Consider the following 25,409-nt stretch of genomic DNA (forward strand, 5'->3'; position numbering starts at 1 on the left):
AGCCTCCTGAGTAGCGTAATCATAGACATGCACTATCATGACTGGCTAATCTTTATTTTGAGATAAGGTCTTGCTACATTTCCTAGACAGGACTACAATTTATAATCCCCTGCTTCAGCTTCCATGAGGGCTGAGATTACAAGAATGCACCACTGTGTTTGGCCTACATTCTCCTTGATTTCAATGATTGGGAAAATTTTGAGAAGATATTTTGCAGACTGTCTATTAAGTAGGATTTGTCTGATGTTTCTCTCATGATTAAACTATGTTTTCTGCAGAAAAAGACCATGTAGAGAAGTACCATTCTCATCATATCAGACCCAGGGCAAAAATTATCAACATGATCTGCTGCTGATGTTGATTTTGATCACTTGGCAGAGTTACCATTCAAGCTTTTCCACTACACAGAAAATGTTTTCTTTGCTACCTTTTCATACTCTGCTTTTTGAAAGATAATCTTTACATACATCCTGGAGTTCTAAACTAGAAAGTTGCCTACCACCTTTCTAAAGGCAAAAGATCTATATGAATTATTTTGAACTCTTCTGCTTAAGAGATATGTCTATTTTCCCTTATTTACTATTCAATAATTTATTTGTATCAGCACAGACTCGTGGACACTTATTTTGCAATGTTGGGTTATAATTCAATATTTATTTATTACTCAAATCTCTTCCTTCCTTCATGGGAAGCTCTTCCAGCTGGCTCCTGTACCTTTGGTACACTGACCTTAGGCATGCTCCTTTTTGTGGATTCTGTGATTTTTAGCACTTTCTTTCCTGCATTGTGAGTTGTTCCACACTCATATATTTCTTGCCAGTTTCTACAAGAAGCCCTGATTCCTTTCACTGGAGAATACTAGAAATTAAGATCTGGCTGCTAGGTATGCTTACTGCCAGTGGGGTGGAAAAAAAGATTCTAATACATCATTACAAACTTGAGTCGTAAAACAGTAGTTGATGCCCATCACACACTGAAGTAGATCACAAAGCAGTAGGATCCTATAGATTCTTTCATATACATAGATGAAAATGCACTAAGATAGTCATGCATCACATAGCAATGTGGCTGAGAATTGTGAGGTGATTTCTGTCACTGTGTGACCATCATACAGTGTCCTTTCACACAACTAGATGGAATAGCCTGCTAGAGATCTAGGACATATGACACATGGGTTTGTATATGTGATCCATTATTGGCTGAAACGTGTGTTATGCAGCACATGAACATCAACAACAGTTTGGACATTCAATGATAGTATTTTTATTTTCTTTGTTTTGTATAACTACCAAGGTGTAACTATGCATGACTGATGCAAAGCCACAGAGTTACCTATAGACACAGCTGAGATTGGGGCTGATGTTAAAAAATTCTATTCCAACCTTTTTCCTACAGCTCTGGGCCCATGAGGCAGCAGGCCCAAAGAATAACTAAAGGAGATAGAAACACAATGAAGGAGTGCTATTCTCTCCTAATATGTAGAGTTGGATTAAAGTGTTGGACAGCATATATCTCTGAAAAGATTACAGTATGATCTTTTCTTCCAAAGTATGTTAAGTCTGCTTCTATTACTATATATAACCAAATACCTGGGACTGGATGGCTTTATAAAGAAAAGAAGTGTATTTAGTTCATAGTCCTGGAGGCTCCAGAATATTGCGCTGGCACCAGATTGGCTGCAGAAGGCCCCTTGGTGGGTGAGCCCACAATGACAGGAACATATGGAGGAGCAAGGGGCCACATCACCAGACAGGAAACCACAGAGCAGGAATCAGATTCTTTCTCACAATTTGCTCTGGATAGACCTAAGTCACAGTCTCAAGAGAACAGCCTTAATCCCCACAGGGCCCGTCTCCATGACCTAAGGACCTCTATCTAACTAGCTTCAATGCTTAAAGGTCCCATCATCTCTATACAGCTACACTGAGGCCCAACACTCCAAATTATGAACTCTTGTTGGACAAGCTATTGTCTTCATCACTGTTTTTGTGGCTGAAAGAAAATATACCATACATACAACTTATAGAAAGATTTTCTTTGCCTCCCAGTTTGGAAGGTTTCAGCTGTGGTCCTTTATTGGCTCAAAAGTTTCTGTTGGCTCCAAGGCAGTACAGCAGAAAGGGGGGCCAGGGGTGAGTGGCTCCTGGCACGGTGCCCAGGAGGCAGGGACTAAGGGAAGGAGCAGGAAGAGATAAACCCTTCCGGGCCACACACCGGCTGTACCTCCCAACATCATGTGTAACTCTGAACTCATCAGCAGAGTGATCCACCAGCCAGTGTCACACCCCCAGGGGCCAATCACCTTCCAAAATCCTCACCATTGGGCACATGAGGTTTTGGGGGGACATCTAGAGATAAACCATAACCACTCCATTCACATAACTATACAATATTGCTCACAATTTTGTGTATTAATGCATTTATCTTGTAGTTGAGGCGGGTGTTGTGGACCAGGGTACCCCTGTATTATGTCGACTTGGAAGCTTGGCTGACCAGAAACACCTAAGTTGTTTTTCTCCCCTCATCAGCCATGCTTAGGTGAGGTGGGTGGAATGGCTGGCCGCTACCTGAACCTCTTTCCATCTGCTTGCTCATAATTCAGGAGTCTGCCTGGATCTCAACGATAGCAGTTGGTTTTGCTAGTGATAACTTCTTCTTTAGCAATATATGTCCTAGGCACATATGTGCTATCTCATTTATTTTTCAAAAAAGTTGTTAGACAGACATTATTCCATTTTACAGTAAATTATTGTGAACAGACCAATGGCACGTCCAAGTTTAACAACTAAGTGATGGAAACAACTTAGTAGCAAAAGGTAGAGGTAGAGTTGGAGCTCTAATTCAGATCCATACTACTCAAGAAGGACTACAAATATCTCAGTACTGTTGGTCAGTGGTTATTAGGGCTTGTGTCCAGATGTCCCCCCCCCCCCCGACTCCTGCCCAAAGCTTTATGCTCTCCTTGGTAGGGTTTTTAGAGGTGGTTGGATCTAAGGTATTTGATACTGGGATTAAGGGTGTGTGGTACTAAATTAGCCTACTAAATTGGAACTAGTATAGTTCTGGGGGAGGCTGGACAGATTTACTAATAACATAAGTCCCACCCTGGTGTTGGGCAGCACCATCCAAAAGGCTCTTGGCCTGGACAGGATAAAAAGAAAGGCACGTTTGCTGCTTCTTTTGCTTGTTGTCTTCTGCCTGCCCTGCCATGAACTGTTTCTCTTTGCGATGTCCCTAAGCACCCTGCCTTGGAGCATGCTGATTACGAACCAAAGCCTTTACAGAATGTGAGCTGAAATACACTTTTCCTTCTTAACTTGTAGGTGTTGAGTATTTTGTCTCAACAATCAAAAAATAACCAAGACAGTGGTCTAAAGCAGCAGTGAATTGATTTACAAGGCATGGGAATAGATCTCAAAACAAAGACACAAATACATCTTAGGCAAGCACATGTCCAGGGCTCCATATATGTCTAGGACTAGCATAGCTTTTTAGAGCTCTATTGTTATGCAAAACTCATCTTGGTGAGGGCTCTGCCACTTCTACACGCAACTCTATCTTACAATTTCAACATTTCCCTTCCAATATAATCTCCTGAACTAGCTAGGCATTAGGCAATGGGCTGTCACACATAACTGTTAGTGTCATAACTGTTAGTGTTAATCACTAAAACTCTCAGCCCTGCCAGGGCTGTGCACATCTCTTTAAAAAAAAAAAAAATAGAAACCTCATTTAAACCAATTGGATGTGTAATTGGTGGGATATATACATGTAATGTCACTGAAAACTGGAAAATTTTTGTCTTTATTCATAGGTTAATGGTTAAAATGAGGTATGACCCACACAATAGATTACTATCCATCAATAAAAATACATTATTCATATATGCTGCTGCATGGATAAACCTCAAGTTAATGCTGAGTGACAAAAGCCAAACAAAAATGAGCATATATTCTTGGGATCTGATTTGTATAAAATTCTAGAAAAATATGAGTTAATCAATATAGAAAGAGAACAGATCAGTGGCTGGTGAGAAAATGGCATAGGAAAGGAAAAACTGGATGTGAGGCAAAAGTGACATGAGAAAACATGAGGGCAAAGACAGCTTGTGGTGATGGCTTCATGGGTATATGTCAAAATGTATCAATTTTATACTTTAAACATATAGCATGATGCATGTCAATTATATCTCTTTCAATAAAGTGTTTAAGAAAAGGATTGAGATGGGAGAAAGTATGGGCAAGGAATAGATGCTTTTTTTTTTCTTGGTAACAGCAATCAAACTCAGAACCTTGCACTTGCTAGGCAGGCACTTAAGCAGCTGAGCGATCTCTCTGGCCCCTAGATAAGAGACAGTTCTTTTGAGTTAGACTGTAGAGAGAAACTGGGATGCATTAGGGTTTTAGGTTATTTGTTTATCTATTTGTTTGGTTTTGGTACCAGGGATTGAACTCGGAACCTTGTGCTTGCCAGGCTGGCTCTTACACCACTGAGCAATATCCCCAGCCCTAGTTTTTATTTTTAAGATACAACATATTACAAGAGAAATATTTGTTCACTGAAGGGACTAGCCCAGTAGGGACATAAAATTGAAAATACAGAATGGACACAACTGCAGACATAGTATCGATGAGAGGATCAGGAGCAATAGGATCCAGCACACAAGTGGTAAGTGTGGCCTGGGGTGCAAGGGTGGGCAGGAAGGAAAAGAAGTACACTCTGCAGAGTGAGTGTGAGCCAATAAATGGTAGAGAAAAGTATACTCTGCAGGGTGAGGGTGGGCCCGTGGGGAAGGGAAAGAATGCAGGGCGCAAGGTTAATGGTTTTGTGTCTCCTTCTCCTCAGGCCGACATCAGATCTAGACTGCTCTATCAAAAACCTGCTTGATTTTGCACCAGGAAAACTGAAGACAGCACTTTCTGATTGATTCTAGGTGCAAGGCATGGGGACTATTTTTCTGCATATGTGCCTGGGATGTCCATGGTTCACAGGTCATGGCCCCTGCCCACAGCTGCTTGGCCATACCCTTGGCTTCTGGCTCATTTGGACATGAACTGGAAACTGGGCACTTTCTCTTTGAACTGTTTCTCACAAAACCCCAAAGCTAGGTCATCAGCTAAGAACAAAGAGAAGAATCTTTGGACATTCATCCAAAAGAAACTGGAAGAAACAGCTGTCATGGAGACATGGAAGAAGCAGCTGGAAAAGTAACATTAAAGGCCCCTGAGAGGCCACTGGAGGGTGGAGGTCCTGAATCTGACAGAGATCTGCCCATTTGGCTACTCAATACTCTTCACATCCTGCTGAGGTACTTGGAAAACAGACCTTGTTCCTCCAGACATCATCTTATTCATCAGTTAATCAAAACAGGGCCCATTCACCTGCGCCCTTACTCCCTCTGCCTACCCCACTATTCCCGAGAACAGTCCTCGGTACATGGGTAATGAAGGGGGGAAGGCCATGCGCATCCCTTCTTTCCTACCTCAGAGACTCCACTTATTTATGCCCTGTCTTGAGTCTATGTTGCTTACTCCCATATATCCTTTTCTACTTTGCTGTGTGACCTAAAATGTGGCAGATGATACCTACAGGCAATTTGCTCTTTGGTTTTGGGTTGGGCGAGGCCACCAGCAGTAGACCCAGCACTGATTCTATTGGCTCATCCCTGTGTCACCCAGACTGGCTATACACCTAAACTGTAGGGTACAAAGCAGCAGTGTGCACTTTGCTCTGTCCTTCTGGATTCCACCCGTGGTAACACTTTTATTATAGACACAGAATGGACACACCTTCCTAATTCCTTTATACCTGCCTTCTTTTATGTAAATAATCTATTAATCCCTTTTAAAATTACACTAATTTCTGGGTACCATCTGTTTCCTCCTAGGGCTCTAACATCTGTGAATGATGATTTTAATCGCCCCCTGAATTTCATAAGAGCCCCAAGTCAAACGTACCCATAGATCAACCCATGACATCACCTTCCCCTTGGAGCTTGTCAGAAATGCACAACCTCAGGGCCCAGCTCAGCCATACTGAATCAGAACTTGGTATTTTAATAATAAACTCTGGTGATTCCTAAGCATGTTGAAGTCCAAGAAGCACAGCATTTGAGTATTCTAAGCTTACTGAAGCTTTCTGGGGTGCAAAAATTCCAAAGATTTGTTAAGACTAGTTCAAGCTATGGGGACCTATACCTTAGGCAGTGAAGGAAGCAGATGAACTCAGAAATCTCAGAAAAAGCCTCATGAGAAAGCTATGCCTACTAAACCCAACTCTTGAGACCCAGGGATCCTGAATAAAATGTTTATTGAGCTATTATAAATTTAGTCAGAAAAGGACTATTCCCAGGACAAATTTCCACAGCTTCCAGCAGTAAGTCCAGGTAGCAGTTGGAGAAACATACACTGAAAGAGAGCTAAGAGCATTTTGGTTTTTTTAACTTGGGAGGAAGATATGAACTCTTTGCATTGACTCTGAACTGGCTATTCCTAAGGGCAGGGGTATATGAAGAAAGAAAAGCTTTGGGCTAGGACAATCCATCGGGAAAACAAGTGTTTTTGTGTTGGCTAGGGCTATATCTGTTTTTATCCTGGCACCTAACAGTGCCTGGGAGCATCTGAGAGAACGACTTCACATATATGCAAGAATGTAAATACGAAATGCTCTTCGTTCTTGTCATCCTTCGTTCTTGTCATGCATCCCCTGCACTCAGACCTACTTGATTTAACTAAATTTAGAATACCTCTGAATCTTTCTTACCAACCCTCATGGAGACAAGAACTAGTCAGTTAGGATCACAGAGACGGGCAGCTGGGAGCCAGCAGGCACTTTCCCCGGTCACCCCAAGCTCCGTTCACTGCTCTCCATGCACCGCACAGGTCCTGTGAGTCGCAGCTGGAACCTTTACTGCTTACTCTTTCATCTGTCCTGTTCTTTCCCACTTACAGCTCTGCCTGACTCACAGTTTGGGATCCTTTTTTGCCTTCCATGTGCTCCCCACTCTCTCATTATCTTCTCACTTCACTAAATTTCAGCTCCTGAGGATAATGGTATTCTCCACCCAACCTGTCCCTGTCCCTCATAGGCTAAGCAGGGCCTCAGTGCCGACTTCTGATTCAGCAGGCTCTGGGTGATAGGGTTCAAGGCATAGCTGCCCTCAGCCGCCTGCTCAGTCGGGGCTGTGGAAGAAAAGCATGCTGTGGCTACTCGTCGAGTTCAGATGGTCTTTATTAAACAGGGTTTTGAGTCCTGACAGCAGGCTTTCACCTACACCACCACCTCTCAGGAACACCTGCATCCTTTGGCAGCCTCTGATAGTCTCAGAGATGACTTTTCATGTTCAGGGTATTTCAAATGTTGTATAACAGAATTAATTACATTTAATTAAACTTATCCATTTTTTATAGCTCCAAACAAATCTAAAATGCCATGTGCAGCTTATGAGATGGCAGCCCTCCAAAGGTTTCTACTGCCGGGCATATCTATCAGAGACTTATGTAATGTCAGGCATCATTTTACATGAGCAAGCCTGCTGAACGGCCTCAGCCTCGGTTAGCAGCAAGAGTCAGCCCTGTATCCTAGATCATCCTGCATCCCAGCTACTGATTTCCTCCTTTTCTCACACTCTAGCAATATCTTCTTTCTGCCTGGTCTTTTCATGGTACACTGAAATTAGGATTTTGCTTATGACCTTGTCCCACTATATGGTAGCAGGGAAAGGAACCATTTGTATTTCTTGCAAGTGTAAGGTCTGGCACATAGAACAGTTGTTCAAACCAATGACTACTTACATGAGGCTACACTGTACGCTTCTCTTACCTTACATGGTAGTCAGGTGTTACTGTGATAAGACCCTAAGCCTCAGTGAATTTCTTGTTCTACAGGTTGATAGGTGACAGTGGTGACTATCACGCTCACGTGTCTTCTCACTGGGGTCCCAGCCTGCAGGGTGTCTTCTCTCCGGAACATGCTCATGGAGACAGGCAGACTGCCTTGGTTTATAACCAGGACACATTGACTTTTATCAAATTCCATGAACTAAAATTAAATTATATGGCCAAATCAGTGCCAGTGGAGTTACTATGTTTCCATAACTGGAAAATAAGCCAAGGACACTCAATATACACATCCTACCTACAAAACAAACCCCAATTATGATTATCAGCCAGCCAGACAAAATCATTTAGTATGCCTGCTGCAACACACAATGGACACACTGAATTATAAAACAATAATATCAATGCATAATTAAATATTATCAAAATTAATATTTACAATTAATGATAATTATAATAAAGTACTTATAAATACCAAGTGGGCACCTTTGGATGAGAAATAAATGCCTATGTAAACAGATGAACTTGAGACTTATTGCTAAATGATCAGAGTACAAACACAACACATAAATAACATGGTACTTCTGATTGGAATCATGGTTCAATATGTTGTATGTTGAAATGGATGCCCTTAATGAACTCATGCAATACAAATTTTCTGAATTTTGGTGCCTACAATTTTTCTCACTTTTGTGTGAACCATCAGTCTTAACTGTCATCACTTTTGTTGCCACTCTTGTCCCCTAAGTCTTCAATTAACACTTGGTTTAATGAAAATTCTGTGAAGCCTAACCTGTAAGAATTAGAGTGAAGAATTCATGCAATAAAATCGCTGACAACAAGTTGTCTGTAGGTTTCACTACAAGCAGCTTACATGGTCAAAAAGTGCTCCTTTAGGGACAGCTCTACTGCTGCACATAAGAGACTAGGGCCAATGACCTATAGGAAACGAGTTGCAGGAAACTGAGGCTGGAATTTGGGATTTGGAAAGTTATGATGAAGTTTCAGAAAGCAATGACGTATGTATTTTAATAAATACAGATTTCTGTACATGAATACAGATTGTTGTACATGAAAAATACGACACTCTTTGAAAATAAGCCCTATTGTACCTTGTGGAGCAAAAATTAAAACAAGACTCAGTCTTATTTTGAGGGTAATATAATAAGAATATGCTTCCCAGCCAGGTGTGATAACACATACCTGTAATCCCAGCACTCAGGAGGCTGAGGCAGGAGGGTCACTGTGAATGCAAGACTAGCCTGGGCTGTAATAAGTTCAAGGCCAGCCTGAACGACATAAAAAGACCCTGTGTCAAAAACCCAAAATAGACTAAGCTTCCCATTGATGGCAGGGCTGGAGTGACTATATGCACGGTTACATGAATTTATCAGAACTATTCTGAGGTTAGTTTTCAAAATCAGCAAACTAACCCTCCTTATAATGCATACATTAGGATCCACACCTTCCAGGCACAGAAAACTATACAACTAGTTTGTGAAGGATCAGGAGGTTTCCTTTAACTAGGAAACGCAAAGAATGAAGCTGTAGCCCGGAGATTCCAACAGCGTCACCAGGGCTACCTCTTCTCTCTGCTCTGACTGCACGCACTCATCATCTTCCCCAACTCTCAGAAGTGACCCCTATTTGGCTGGGGAAATGGCTGCAAAAGCCCCAGCTTTACACCTCCCAGTGCGGGTACCTTCCCGTGGGTAAGGAATTTTTCTCTCTCATCTTCTAAGCATCACCAGTAAGGAAGGAGTCTAACTGTTCCGTATCCTGTACTGTATTCACTTCTGTGTCAACCTGTCTCCAGCGGGGGCTACAATGGCTGGCCAGATTTGGCCTAGCTGATGTCTGTGGTGACAGAATCTGGTACTATCCTACCCCTATACAGGGCAAAAGTATGAGTAGCAGGAATAGCTGCTGATTCAGTCCATTTAAACATATACTTATTACCTGAGTTTTCTATTAGCATTATTCTGATGACTTAACTAGCATTTTTTAAGCAGCAAAATTAAAATAATCTATCACAAAAATTTTAGTCAGGATCTGTTCCATTCCAGGGACAGACTACAGCTCAAACTAGTTTAGAAGCCAAAGCCCTTGCAATATATTTATTCAGTGTTTGCAAATAGGGAGTAAACTACAAGCCCTTACTTATGTCAAGAAACACAATCTAGAACTGTACAGAGGAAATTCATGATGAACCTGCAATTTACATATTCTTGCAACTTAATGATCTTTAAAAATATTCAAGGCCAAGAGATTCAGTATCAAAATCCTCAATTTCAAAATCTTCCAAAACTTTGTTGTTATGCACCAAGCCTTCTCTCCCATAATAGTCACTGCACCTCGCTTTTATGCCCACCACTCCATTTCTTTCTAACCAAACTGACAGAATGATGTGCAGTAATCTCAGCTCACTACTGCACTCATTAATTCACTAGGCCAATTACAAGGCAGCTGCCACATGCAGCTCTGGGATAGATAAGATGGATAAAACCTGCTCTTGTACTCTGAAGAAGTTTGCCATGTAACCAGAGCATGAGTCTTATAAACAAATGCCTAATATCACATAAAAAGCACTGTTAACAGAAGGATAGCCAGGGAATAACATGTTCAGATTCACTGGCTAGAAAGAGAATTCTTGGGGAGGTTGCATTGGAGAATGTGATATCAAAACACAGTACCAGTTAAGAGATTCTGTAGTTGGCAGGTAATCCCTGATGAGTGTGAGCACTGAAGGCAGGATCGATGAAATCAATAAAGAGACTCATTAAAGAGGAGGAACCAATAGAGCCAGTAAAGAAGAGATTGAGAAAAAGAAGATGTTAAACAGGCATCACGTTTCTCTCTTTGATGGTGGAAGATGCTAGTGCCACTCATGAGGACACTGAATACAAAGGAGGAGACAAATAGGCTGTATTGAAAGTGCCTGAGACATCCAAGTCTAGTGACATCAACACTTCCTAAGATTCACAACTGAGGTTATCCCTGTTACTGAAAATTATTTTGTGCGTGCACGGGATAGAGAAGGAGGTGAGGAACTGAGATGTGACAGAATGAGAAATCTAGGTTTAAAGCCATAATTTCATACAAAGGTCCAGATTTTCTCACTATATTCTTTCCCTCTGAAGAATCTTTCAATCATCTGCAACAAATCTGCTCTCATTATCAGGAACTGGCTTTGGGTGGGGACTGAAGGGAGAGCTGCAGGCCTCCATGTGCACACAAATTCAAGTTTTAGCCACAAAATCCTTCATCTAAGAACATTTACAGATTTTAGAAATGACTGCTAGCATATTTGCAGTATCAGTGAAATGATACCATGTTTGAGCAGGCTAAATTAACAATATAAAAAATAAAATCACTGTATCAAGAATTGGCAGTATATTTTAATCTCAGGAACCTACCCATGAGGGTGCTTTTATATTACGGAACACAATGAACACATTACTATTTTATTCTATGGGAAATACATTTATTATTGATCATTTCAATGGAAAAAATACCTTAGTCTTTCTTAGGGCTGATCTCTTTAGAGATATAAAATGTACATCAAAATTATGATCCATTTTAAGGGTAACATCAAAACTTTTGTGTAGCAAGCAAGAGGAATTACCAATAACAAAACAAAGACTTCAGATCTCACCTGTAAAACAAAAGGAGCAGAGGCTAAAGATGTAGTTCTATGATACAGCGCTTGCCTAGAATATGCAAGGCCCTAGGCTCAATCCTGCGGACCACAAACAAGAGAAGCATTTCCACAGTTATAAGCAGCAGAAAACCATAGATAAAAAATCTAACAGAGCACACATTACAGAATGGGATCAGGAAACTGCGTCACCCATCCTGACTCTGAGTGTCCTCCAGGATGGTGCAAAGTATGGCCTTGAAAGGACACTGAGACGCAACTGCTTCTGTCTGGAGAATATGCACGTCCTCTGGAAATGGAATTCATGGGACTTCAGTACGTCAACATCAGCTGTTTGTTTTTTAACTTCTTGCCCACATGATGACATCCAAAGGTGTCAAGGAGCAGAGAGCAGCAGGAAGTTTTTAGCTTTGACTTCTGAGCAGATGTAACACCAGTTCTTCATCCTCTGCTAAAGACAGGCCTGTATCCAAGGGCTCCAGTGTCTCCCACTTCGCCTTCTTTCTATGGTGACTTGCTGGTCCCACAGCTTCTACTTCGCTGTTGTTTCTTTTCTTTATCCCCTGTTTCTTCTTGGCATCACTAGTGGGAAGAAATCCAATGATTTATTTGATAAATAAATAAACAGTGGTATGAAATCAAACATCTAAAATGGACAAAACTGCCAGGAACAGATAGCTGGTAAAGTGCTATTATTCAAGAAGGAAAGAAACCACAACACCAAGACATCTCAGTCATATGTAGCCACCTTCTCATCAGCAGATGAGGAGAGGGACTGCCACAATCAGGGAAACATAGAGCACTCTATATACACCATATTGCCCAAACATTACACAATTCTAGGTATGCTGGCTACAATTTAAAGATACTAAAAGAAAACAAAGATACTGAAAGGCCCCTTAGGTATGTCTGGCTTCAGTCTATGCCTGTCCTATCAAACTACCTCTACCTAAACTTAAGTTACCCTTTATGTAGCAGTCTGTGGGGATGACAGGTAAGAATGGCAGGTACTGATTCTAATATTCATTGCATTAAGTTGTCAGAAGGAGAATATGAGTAAAATATAACATAATATTTCAGATTACTTAAGGCATTAAGTTTCTTTCATTTCAAATCTGTATCTAGGACACATAGTTTTAAGAAAGTGAATATTACTGCAGCATTTTGCACATAAGTAAGACATATGAATCATAAAAATAAAGCTAATTTCTGAAAGCAAAGGAAATCACTTGATACATTAAAAAAAAAAGTACAAAAACCAGTATCTTCAAGCACTCTGCAGTAACATCATGTTCAAGATGACCAAAATAGAGGGTCTGTAGCAAGATGACAACTAAGATACTTCAGCAATCTCGCTCTATAGACATAGAAAGGTAGCAGCTTCTATGAATACATATAAAACTACCAGAACAAGAGCTAAGAAAATCAGTTGGTATACTTCAAAAACAACTTGTAATCAAACCATGTTCTTGTAAGCTTAATGCTAACCACAAAGCTAAAATCTATGAGACATATTCAAAGTAATAAGCAAGGAATAATAAAAAAAAAAACTACTAGAGTAATTGAGGATAAAGAAAGTACACAAAACCAAAAAACGAGTTATACAATAGCTGTACTAATATCTTGCTATCAATAATTGCTGAGCTGGTTAAATTTCATAGTAAACTTGCTTGGCTCAGGAGCTACCTAACAGGTCAGTGAGACATACCTCTGGGTGTCTGGTTGGCTCATGCAGGTGTGACCTTAGTACTAAGTATGGTCCTTGACATCTTTCTTTCTGACACTATTTGGCTGCTCTCCTTCCTGGCTGGCTTGATCCAACTGTCTTTGTTCTACCACACAACTCCAACCTGTTGGATCTGCCTTGGAGCCAGCAGGACATGGGCTGAATCCACTGAAATCATAAGCCAACTTACACTTATCCTCCTCTGAGTTGTGGGTGTTGGGTACTGGGTTGCAGTGATAGAAAAGCTGATTTGTATAAATATATTTAATTCTCCAATTAAAAGGCAATGCCTAAATGGAATAAAATAAGATCTAACTGTATGTTGCTTATCAGAAACTCACTTTTCTCTCGAAGGCTATAGACAAAGTGAAGAGATAAAGTATTTCAAGAAAATGGAAGAAGAAAGCAGGATTACTCATACAGTGTGATTCAGACCTGGAACGGCCCCCAGAGACTCTCATGCTCAGAGATGAGGCTTATAGAAGGTGACTGGATCCTAGAGAGTGCTACGCATCAGAGAATTAATACGTGGGTAAGTCTGGAGCTAAATGTGCTGTAACATGGTATAGGATGGTTGGAGTTTGTTAACTGGGGGTTAAGTATATAGAAAAGCATATGTCCCTCCCCAACTCCTCACTTCTCTCTGCTTCCTCACACCACGACTTGAGCCGCTTTCCTCTTCCCAGCCCTCCCACCATGTTGTTTCTGTGTTTGAGCCTGCCAGCCATGGATGGAAACTTCCAAAACATGAGCCCAAATAAACCTCTCCTTACTTAAATTCTTGGGTTTAGGTACTTTGTGACAGTCATAAGAAGCTGATTAACATACCATATTAATCACCAAGCTAATACCAGGTAATAAGACTAAAGTTAAAATCAGTTAAAATGACTGAAAAAAAGTCATTTTATAATGATATAGATGCAATTTCAGCATGAGGAAATAATTCTAAATATATATGGATTCAATATCAGCCCAAATATGTGAAGCATGTATTAAGAGACCTAATGGGAGAGGCAGATTCTAATGCAATCATAGCTGGGGAATCTTAACACCCCACATTCGGCAATAGACAGATCATCCCCATAGAAAATCAGTGAAGAGCAGTTGAATCATCCTCCAGACCAAATGGACCTAACAGACATATACTAAATATTCCATCAACTGCTATCAAATACACATTTTCTCAGCAGCATATGGAATACTTTCTAGACTAAATATAATAGACTACCAAGCAAGTCTTGGCCTTTTTTTTGTATTGGGGATCAACCTCAGGACCTTGTACTTGCTAGGCAGGCACTTATGCCACTGAGCTATCTCCCTGGCAACACATTTCAAAAACTGAAATCACATCAAATATCTTTCTGATCAAATGCAACAAAACTAGATATCAGTAACAACAACAAATGCTTTGTGAACTACATAAATACATAGAAATTAAACAACTTACTTTGAATAACCAATAGCTCAAAGAAGAAATTAAGATTAAAAATTTCTTAAAATAAAATGGAGACACAACACCCCAAAACCTATGGGATAAACCTAAGTAGTACTGAGAAGGATGTATAGCAATCAATGCCCACATTAGAAAAAACAGATCACTGATTAAAAAAAATAAAGCTATCACTATAACTTAAGGAACTAGAAAAACAAGAACAAGCTACATCCAAAGTTAGCTGAAAGAAATGATAAAGATCAGAGTAGAAACAAATATAATGGAGAAAAAAATTACAAACCATCAATGAAACAAACATTGAGCCAGCTCTTTGATAAACAAACCCTTAGCTATACTAATAAGAGAAAAGGAAACATAAAAACATCAGAAATTAAAAGGGAAACATTATATCTGACATGGAAAGGTACAAAAAGATCATTAGAAACCACTCTAACTATATTCCAAACAACCTGATAATCTAGATGAAACGGATAAAAATCTTAGACACACACACAGCCTACCAGGATTAAATCATAAAGAAGAAAAATCAGATCAACTACAGGTCATAAGACTGAATCAATAATAAAAAGCGTACCACTGAAGAAAAGCCCAGGAACAAATGGTTCTCTTGCTAAATTCTAAACAATGAAAGAACAACTAATATCAACTCTACTTACATTATTCTAAAGACCGAAAGAGAAAGGAATTCTTCTTAACATTCTTCAAAGTCCGCATTACTATGATGTCCAAATCAATGACACATGCACATACAAAAAAGTTGTAGGCCAATATCCTTAATGAGCACAGACACAAAAATCCTTCTGAATAAAACACTAGGAAACCAATTCTACCAGCACATTAAAAACATTATTCACTATGATCAAGTGGAATTAATCCAGGGAAACCATGACTGTTTGATACAGTATATGTAAATCAATAAACATGGTATACCAGAGTAAAAGAATGAAAAATAAAACACATAGGATCATCTAAACTGATACAGAAAGGAACTTGGCCAAAATTTAACATCTTTCCATGATAAATATGTTGAACAAATTAAGCACACAAAAAATATAGTTCAACTCAATAAAAGGTCATTTATAATACACCAACAGTTAACATGATACTGAATGACTTTTTTTTTTTTTTTTTTTAAAGACTTGGAAAAAAAACATGCATGCTGACTCTCACCATTTTTATTTATCATAGTGCTGGAAGTTCTGGCCAGAGCAATTAGGCAGGACAAAGGATAAAGGTCATTCAAATTAGAAAAGCTAACTTTTGACACTACTGTGGAGATAACCAGATCTTATATATAAATATCAAAATTTCTATTAAAAAATTAGAATACTACAAATTCAGCAAAGTTGCAGGACACAAAAATCAACAAAATAATTAGCACTATTATTATACTCCAATAGTAATTACCTGAAATAGAAATCAAGAAAGCAACCTAATTTAATATAGGTATTAAATAATATTTATATACAAAGATACCTGAGTTCATGAACTTAATTCTTTCTGCAATTTGGGTTGCCAACTTAATTAGACAAGAACCAAACCAAATGCAACAGTCAGGTTCAGTGTAAACCTTATGAGGAAATTTAATTCAATTTTCATCCAATTCAGTCTGTGACTAGAATTATGTATAGAATTAAGTTTATGTACTGAGGTACCACTGTAATATTATAATATGTAACACATTATACATATATTATATAGTATTTAGCATGCTATATATGAACTTAACCAAAAAGACGAAAGATCTATAATAAAGATCATAAAACAATGATAAATTGAAGAGGATGGCTAGGGATACAGCTCGGCAGCATAAGTGCCTGCCTGGGAAGCACAAGGTCCCGAGTTTGGTCCCTAGAGTAGAAGAAGAAGAAAGAAGAAAGAAAGAGGAAGGAGGAAGAAGAATGAGGAGGAAGGAGGAATGAGGAGGAGGAGGAGGAGGAGAAGGAAGAAGAGAAGAAAAAGAGGAGGAGGAGGAAGAAGAAGATGACGACAACAATGATGACAACATCAAAAAACTGAATGACATCAATGCTCATAGATAGAAAAAATTGGTATTATTAAAATATCCATTCTACCCAAAGCAACTTACAGATTCAAGGCAACCCATATAAAAATAAAGAGAACAAAAAAGGAGACATTAGCCTGACTACCTGACTTCACAAAGTTGTAATAATCAAAACTACGTGATATTTTGGCACAAAAATGAACACTGACGAATGAACAGAGAATAAAAGTAACTCACACATCTACAGCAACTGACTTTCTACAGAGTGCTAAGAACATACACTAAGGAAAGTCTTCAGTGAAGGTGCTGGGAAAATTCTATGTGCAGACTCAAACAAGAACCTAGAAACCCACCTCTTGCCAGTTACAGAAAACAACTTAAAATGAGTTAAAAACTGAAATGTAAGACTTCAAACTATGAAATTACTAAAAGAATACACTGGGCAAATGTTCTGGGATATTGCAAAGGCACCAATTTATTGGACAAGATCCCAAAAGCAAAAGAAACAAAAGTAAAATAGAAAAATGAAATTAAACTATACCATTACTGCACAGCAAATTGAACAGAGTACAGTCAATCTACTGAATGAGAAAGATATTTGTAATGTATCTATTTGACAAGAGGCTGATAGCCGGAATGTGTAAAGAATCAAAACATACAAGAGCAAATAACAAAGAAACTTGTTAAAATAAGCAAGGTGTTGCAGTGTACCCATCATTCCAGCACTCTAATAGACCAAGGAAAGAAGGTAATGGGTTCAAGCCCAGCCTGGGCAGCTTAGTGACTCAGAGGGACCTTGTCTCAAAATAAACTAACAGCTAGGGTAGGTATGTACCTCAGTGTGAAGTGACTGCATTCAATCCCCACTACTGATCCCCCTCAAAAAAGGGCAACAGACCTAAATAGGCATTTCTTGCCAGAAGACAAATGACTACTCAACAGACACATGAAAAACATTCAGCATCAATGATTATCATGGAAATGAATAAAAATCAAGACCACAATGATATATCTCCTCATTCCAGTAAGAACAACGGTTATCAGAAAGGCTAAAGATAACAATTGGTGGTGAGGAGAAAAAGTAACCCTTGCATGCTGTTGATGAGAATGTAATGCAGCACTAAGAAGGAAAACAGTATGTAGGTTCCTCGAAATATTAAAAATTAAGCCACATGTGATTCAGCAATCCCACTCATAGATATAGATTCAAAGAAAATGAAATTGGTACGCTAAAGAGAATCCGCTTGCTAATTTTCACTGTAGCATTATTCCTAATGGTCAAGAAAAGGAAACAACCTAAGAGTTAATCGACTGATAAATGAAACATAGTATACATACACACAGCAGAATACTATTCAGTCATACAAAGAATAAAATCTCGTCATTTTCAACGTGAACAGAGCCAGAGATCATTATGGGAAGCGAAATAAATCAGTCACAAAGACAAGTACCACGCAATACCACTTATACGTGAAATCTAAGAAAATTGATCTTAGAGAAGTTGAGAATAGAAACCAGGAACAGTGGGGAGCAGAGGGGTGGTGAACAATGGATCAATGGGCAGTAAGTTACAGTTTGAGCAAGAAGCTGTAGGCACCATTACACAGAGGGCAGACTACAGGTAACAATGATGAATTATACATTTCAAAAGCTTCGACCAAAGAATATTGAACATTTTCACCACAAAGAAACGGTAAATGTTTGAGTAGATACATATGCTTAACTTGGTTTAAATCTTATAGTTTATATATGTATCAAACATTGCTTGGTATCTCATTAGTATACATAATATTTTTGTATATTATTTAAAAAGAAAACATAATCCAATTCTTAGGTTCAAGATTAAAACAAAATTAAAAGTTAAAAAAAAAAAAAACACCTCATACCGTAGCAGTCCAGTGGCCACCCTGCAGCTGCTGGGGAACCTCTGCATGCTACGAAAGCACTCTACTACTCAGTTCTATCCTCAGCCTGAGTTGCTTCAGTCAACATCTGGATGATGGCAACCAAAAGAATTAGCTCTGGAAACAGCATTAGTTTGGCATCAACATAGTCAGATATCCAACAAACATTTCTGAGACTTGATTTTATTTCTGCATATGGGGATTATATAATTTACTTAGAATTACTGTGAGAATTAAGTGAAATACATGTAGTTTACTTTTCTCCCTATCACCTACTCCCTTTCAAGCAAATTCTTGCATTGATTATGTAATAATCAGCAAAAGCATCACAAAAATATTACATTTTATTCTAAGCATATGATGTATTAAAAGAGAATAAGCTGATCAACTTCTGTTGGATCCTGTTACTCTGCCAACATAGCCTGGATATCAAAGTCAATGTACCTTACCAGCATCTCCACTTATGACCAACATGAAGTAAACTGTAGCTAATTCCTCCATTTACTTCCCTGAAGTGTCCACTGCTTTGGCTCAGCCATTCTCTTTCAATAGCTGAGGAAAGACAAACTAGATGCAGGATGTGGTTACTTAAAGCCATAAATTAATGCATTTTAAAAGAACACCCAGCCCAGTGTGGTGGCACACACCCGTAATCCCGGTGTTCAGGGGGTGGCAGACTGGGCTACATAGTTCAAGGCCAGCCTGAACTGCATAGCAAGACCCAGTCTCAAAAAACAAACAAACACAAAACAATACAACAAATAAAAGAATATTTGGAGAGATGAGCATGATAGAGTTCCCTCTGGTGACAATTCAACCAGCAAAACATTAAAACAATCTTAGTAATACCCTGGTTTCTCTTCACACCATATAAAATAATCTTTGTGAAAAGGAATCTTAAAAAAAAACCACACTGAGTTCTACTCTACTTATGAATATGACTAGTCTTGAACAAAGCCTATTGGCTATTGTGCCATGGTTTATTTGGTACACGAGAATGCTCATTTCTTGCTGCCTGTATGTCGACTGTATCCCAGAGCAGATCATCCAAGAAAGCCTACTCCATGGGCTCTACTAATGAACCCTTGTTAATGTGCTCATATGCATTATAATCCCTGCAGAAAATAAGTGGATCAGACAGTGAAAGAAAGATGGGAAACTAATGTAGCCCAAATATTTTCACAATTAGTAGTTTTGCTGCTTTGAGGATCAGCTGAAGTTATACAAAAAGCATTTGATTCCACTTTACTACTTTACAGCAAATAAGTGATAATCACCATAATTAGTAATCTAACAATAGGATAGGTATTCTGTAGGTAATTCATCTAAATGGGGATTAAAATAATGAACTTAGAAAAAAGTAAGCAGAAACCATCATGATCTGGTCTTTCCAAAAAACATCTCTTTCAAATGGCATGGCACTAGAAGCCTCCATTCTACTCATAACCTGCTGAGAGTTAGGCAGAGTGGTTCTGACCCCCACTTGTTGCTATTCACCAGAAACTCACTAGATCTAAGGAGTAGGATTTCCTGATCAGTTCCTTAACACACTAATGCAGATGGAGTGAATTCTAATTTCTTGGATCTTATCTTCTGCAAGATGGGGAATGGGGGTGTGTGTGTGACAAGCAGCTTGGCAAGATCCTGCCTTAAAATAAAAAAGAGATGAGGATACAGTTCACTGTGAAGGTCCTGAGTTCAATTCCAAGGACAAGTAGAAGGAGAGAAAGAAGAGGGAGAAGAGGAGAGAAAGGAGGAGAGGAGGTAGTGTTGGGAAGGAAGAAAAGGAAGGAGTTGTTCTACTAGGTGCTGTATGGCAGCATATTATTAGTACAGTTTACCAGTCAGTGAAATATTCTGAAGATAATTGGCTTACTCAAAGAATGAAAGTGCAGTTCAAGTTCAAAACAGGGTAACAACCCTGGGTTTTCTTCCTAAAATAAGCTTAGTCTATAGATCTGAAGATGTGAGGTGACCCACAGTCTAACTGACAATTAGTACCCTGTAAGATAAGGCAGTGTCTTAGTTACTTTTCTCATTGCTGACTCAAAATATCTGACACTAAGTTAAAGGAATAAAGGTTTATTTTATTTCAAAGTTTAGTTCATTCCATAGTCATCTGGCTCCAAGGCATGGGAGAAGGCCAGAGTGGAGGAGAAACAGTCCACAGCAGGCAGAAAGCAGCCAGCAATGAGCTCTCCCTTTCTGTTTTATTCAGTCTAGGCTAAAAGCTTATTGGTCGGAGCTCAAGATAGGAAATTAGCAAAGGCTGCTGCATTATATATTGTTATCTTCAAAGAAGTTGTTCAGATGACCAGACATAGGCATGCAAAATTGATCAAATAATTAGACATTAACTATTCCTTTCAATAAATCAACAGAAAGTACAATTATCTTAGTTAAGATATATAACTGTAGTTAATACATACGTGTGTGTGTGTGTGTGTGTGTGTGTGTGTGTAATGTGTCTTTTTTCCCTTCCTTCTTTCTTTCTGTTCACCTTTCCCGCATCCCAGTTGTTCTTTCCTTTTGAGCAGTTTCTTTCCCAGTAAATAAAATCTGAACGGCACATTTTATCTTCTTAACAGTACTTTGTGGGACATAAAATGCTAAATTCTTTCCATATTTTTCTAGTGTATAAAGAAAATGTCAGAAAAAAACATGGAATTACTCAACACTAAGAACATATGACAAACATATTGGTAGATAAAGCACATCTACAAAGGAAAGACTCAGCTCAAAGCAAAATGTCCCTCTGCTATTAACACAAAAACTGAAGAATTCAAAGCTAGTAATTTTTCACTAATCCACACCTTAAAAAGACTTCATTAATAATGTCTGATGCCATTAAGAGAACTGATCATACAACAAAAGTACAAAGAAAAATATCATTTAATATATAATCTGAACCGACAATGACAGAGAAAGTCAAAGCTTTTGAAATTTTAGTGAAAACAGCTTTATAAAAGCTTGTCACAGTACTCAAAGCAAACATCTGATCCAATTATTCACTGCAAATAATTCAGGGAGAAAGAAAACACTTGGAAATGAATTCAGTTTTAAAATCTTTATTAAGGACTGATTTTTAAGTGGACTCAATTTTTTTTTTATTTTTCTAAATTTTCTAAACCTCAAACCCAAAATTTTCCTGGAAATTTAACTGACTTTTCAATACTTCTGATTTCCTAATTTCAACTATTTTCAGTTTTTTAGACAGTGCTTCACTGGGTGGCTTCAAATTCATAATCATTCTGCCTAAGCCTCTAGGATTCTGGGTTTACAGATATTCCCCACCACAAATAACTTCAACATTTTAATTTTTCAGATACTTGTAAGTTATCTAGTCTTCCACAAGAAGAATGCTACCCGTGTTAAGCTAGGGAGGACAACGAACAGGGAGGAGGGCCAACCTGATAGCTGAGCAGACTAAAGCGGCTGCTTAGAGGGCAGCGGCCAACCCCGCCAACGAGGCATGCTGAGATGGTGACTGAGACTGGGTGTGATGGTGCACGTCGGTAATCCCAGCACTTGGGAAGCTGAAATCAGGAGAATCACTACAACTCTGAGACCCTGCCCTAAATACGGGGGGGGGGGGAAAGCTTGGCGTCAGCTCTCTTGGGCCAGCATTCTACTAGTACCCTACCAGGACTATCGCCTTCGAGCTTAGTACTCTTTCTTTTCGAGACCCATCTCCAGGTCCTCGTCTTCCATAACAGGTACCTCACATGCCTATCAAAGAAGATCTCTTTCCTCTGGATTCTTATAGCTTGAGTTGTTTGCAAGCCATTTTGCAGTTAGCATTCCTACTTCCTGATACTAATGTGACTTCTTGAATCTCAATTCAATGGAGATTCCTGGGTGGGAATGTAAATTAGCACAGTCCTTTGGAGGACAATTTGGAGCACCTTTCCATAACTTTAAAGTAAGCATGCCCAGCAGTTTTTCTTCTGTAATTTTTCCCCAAGGAAATAATAATTAGGAGTATGTATAAAGATTTAGTAACAAGGATATTTAAAAAGAAAGCTATTTTTAATTTCATAAAATTGGAAACTCCCAAATACAGCTATAAAGGAGTAATTACACTAATTATAAAATTAGAAATAAAATATGTAGCAACTAAAAACACTGTTGAAGAAATCTTTTATAGACAATGAAGACTTATAAAGCCAATACAGAATAAGAAGTCTATTTTTGGCAAAAATCCATATGTTTACATAGAGAAACTGCTTTTGAAATTATTCTTTTTGCCAATATAACTATATCCTGGTTTTCCTGTAATCATCCTGCACTACTCTTTGCAATTAAAATCTAAATTTAATTGGAAGTTTGGGGAAGCTAGATACATGTCAATTATCCTTTGCAATTCTACACGCTCCAGAAGCATACAGAGTAATTGTGCTACTTAAGTTTTGTTTCTATTGATGACTTGATTTCTCACTTAGGTCCTTTTGATTCATAGAAATATGGGGGAAAGGTAAAATTTGTGAGGTCAGGATATGTGGATTGTGGGTTATTTCAGCAAAGAGAAGGAGGAAAGAGAAGGGAAAGGGAAAGGCAGGAAAGGAGGGAATTTGCTGTCCACAGGTAGTCCACATTTGACCCTTAGGGGGTGCTACTTGGATATACAGCCTCAAACTAAGCACTCTCAGGAATGTGCCAACCTTTCTACACAAGGTGAATCTCCAACATGCATGTATATATCGTTCTCCAAAAAGACCTCTTTGCTTAGGGAGGTACTACTTTGGGAATCATTTTCAGGCTATTTCTATAGCTTAGCTAGTGTGAGTTGCACTGCTACAAATATGTTTATGCATGTATCACTACAGTATGACATTCGCAACGACAGACAAATGGATAAAGAAAATGGGACATGTGTATACAATATTATTCAGCCATACAGATCAATGAAATTATGACATTTGCAGCAAAATGGGTAGGACTTGAGGTCATAATTTTATACAAAATAAACATGAAAGCTAGATATTAAATGGTTTCTGTTCTATAAGTTAAAGACTTAAATAAAGGGAAGAGAGTAGGAGAAAAAGGACTGACAGAAGAACTGAAGTCTGAGTTCGGCCTAAGCAATCTAGCAAGTTAGTGAGGCTCTGCCCAAATATGGGGGAGTCGCAAAGACCCCAGGTTCAAACCCAAGGATTACGAAAAGGCAGACTTTGTAGAGACATGAGTAGGACTGAAGGTGGGAATAAGGTAATCGAAACTAATATGACGTATACGTGTGTGGACTCCCCAGAATGCATGGCACACAAACCCATGCAAACAAAACAATGACCTCTAGGGCACTTTTGTTCATTGTAAGTAATGAACCTCTCTTCACTCTTCTATCTCCAGATTATATTTATCAGCTCTGCACTCCCCATGAGGTGAGTGCACCAGCTTCCTTCCTGGTAAGTAACTGGACACTGTACTCTGTCACAGAGGGCCAGACAGACTGTCCCTAACTAAAGCCACATTCTCATATTTACAAAACCATTGATTCATTGTAACCGAGTATATAAGCAGATTTCTACATCTATCATTTTTCTTTTCCTTGCAAATGTGGTTTCACTAACTTCAAGAAATTCAAGTCATACATTAAAATTAATACATTAATAGCAAAGGAAAATAATACTGTAAAAAAGAGTTCATAATAATCTTCAGACTCAGGATGAGAAATGAGGCAATATTTTCAACATTATAAAGGGAATGTAACTTGGCATTTCTTTTTCAGCTCCTCTGGTTGTTTTTCATTTTCATTTTTTTTCTTTTTACCTTGGCATTTCAACTCAAAAATGAGTAATTGTGATCTTTGCAACAATATGTAACTCCCCAGTGAAGTACTGACAGTCTCTTCTGATCAATCTTGAAGCCTCTTTCTGACTGCTTTCTACTTTAGTCCAGTGGTTCTGCCACTTAGTGCAGTTTTAATAAGAATCCCACTGAGTTGCTTTATCAGAAATCTCCCCTTGGTATCTAAACAAATTTCCCCATCTTCCACCTTTGATCTTTTCACTTTGGCCTGTGTTTAGCAATAATCTTATCAAGTCCTTTTAGCCAGGATTCCCATACCACTGTTGTATCTGTCCCCTAGTAATTTTCTATTCATAACCCTCACACTCTGCTCCTTGGCAAGATCGATCTCCACTTGCCCATGCTGTATTAGGAGTTGAGGCCCACCTCTCTTTTCTACTATAAAATTCCATTGTAGTAGTCTCCTTTGAATAAAGTCTGATTTACCATTCTTTTTACTTTTTTTTTTTTTTTTTTGTATTTGCTACAGGGTCTCACTATGCAGCTCAGACCTGTAGTGATCCTCCTGTTTTCAGCCTCCCCAGTGCTGGGGTTATAGGCATGTGCCACCATGCTGTGTCTCAGTGGCCAGCTCTGCGTGCCCAGGGCAGAGCTGGCAAGACACGTGGTGCTGGTGATCAAACGTGGGTCCTTGAGCTTGCCTATGCAGGTACTTAAGATCACTGAGCTATCTCTGTGGCCTTTACTTACCATTCTTTAACAAGCATCATAAATAATTTTTTAACAGCATGTACAACAGTCAACAAATTCCTACAACTCCAAGGTAAAAAAAATCAGATTTTTCCTCTTGTAGCAAAAGTAGAAATGTTGGTCTCTCCTCAATATAGGGGTATGGAGGGAAATAAGAATAGGTAGAGCACTGGAGATGTTAAGGGCCATCAAACTATTTTGCATGTACTGTAAAGGTAGATATGGGTCATACACCTGTTCAAAGCCATAGCATACACAAGAGTCAACATTAATGTAAACTGTAGACTGTAGTTATTAACTTATCAACATTGGCTCATTAATTGTGAA

General features: G+C 38.8%; 1 protein-coding gene across 1 annotated transcript in view; it reads right to left on the reverse strand.

The window, feature by feature from the left end:
- Nucleotides 1-11,307: 11,307 nt before the first annotated feature.
- The window catches only part of Ddx10 (DEAD-box helicase 10), a 315,103-nt gene continuing 301,001 nt past the window's right edge, over nucleotides 11,308-25,409 (reverse strand). Inside the window, exon 17 of the mRNA XM_004626217.2 lies at nucleotides 11,308-12,078. Within this exon, the coding sequence (XP_004626274.1) occupies nucleotides 11,901-12,078 (178 nt within the window). The 3' untranslated portion in view covers nucleotides 11,308-11,900. The remainder of the gene's footprint in view (nucleotides 12,079-25,409) is intronic.

The sequence above is a fragment of the Octodon degus genome, unplaced genomic scaffold, assembly GCF_000260255.1.
Source record: "Octodon degus isolate 3935 unplaced genomic scaffold, OctDeg1.0 scaffold00012, whole genome shotgun sequence".
NCBI lineage: Eukaryota > Metazoa > Chordata > Mammalia > Rodentia > Octodontidae > Octodon > Octodon degus.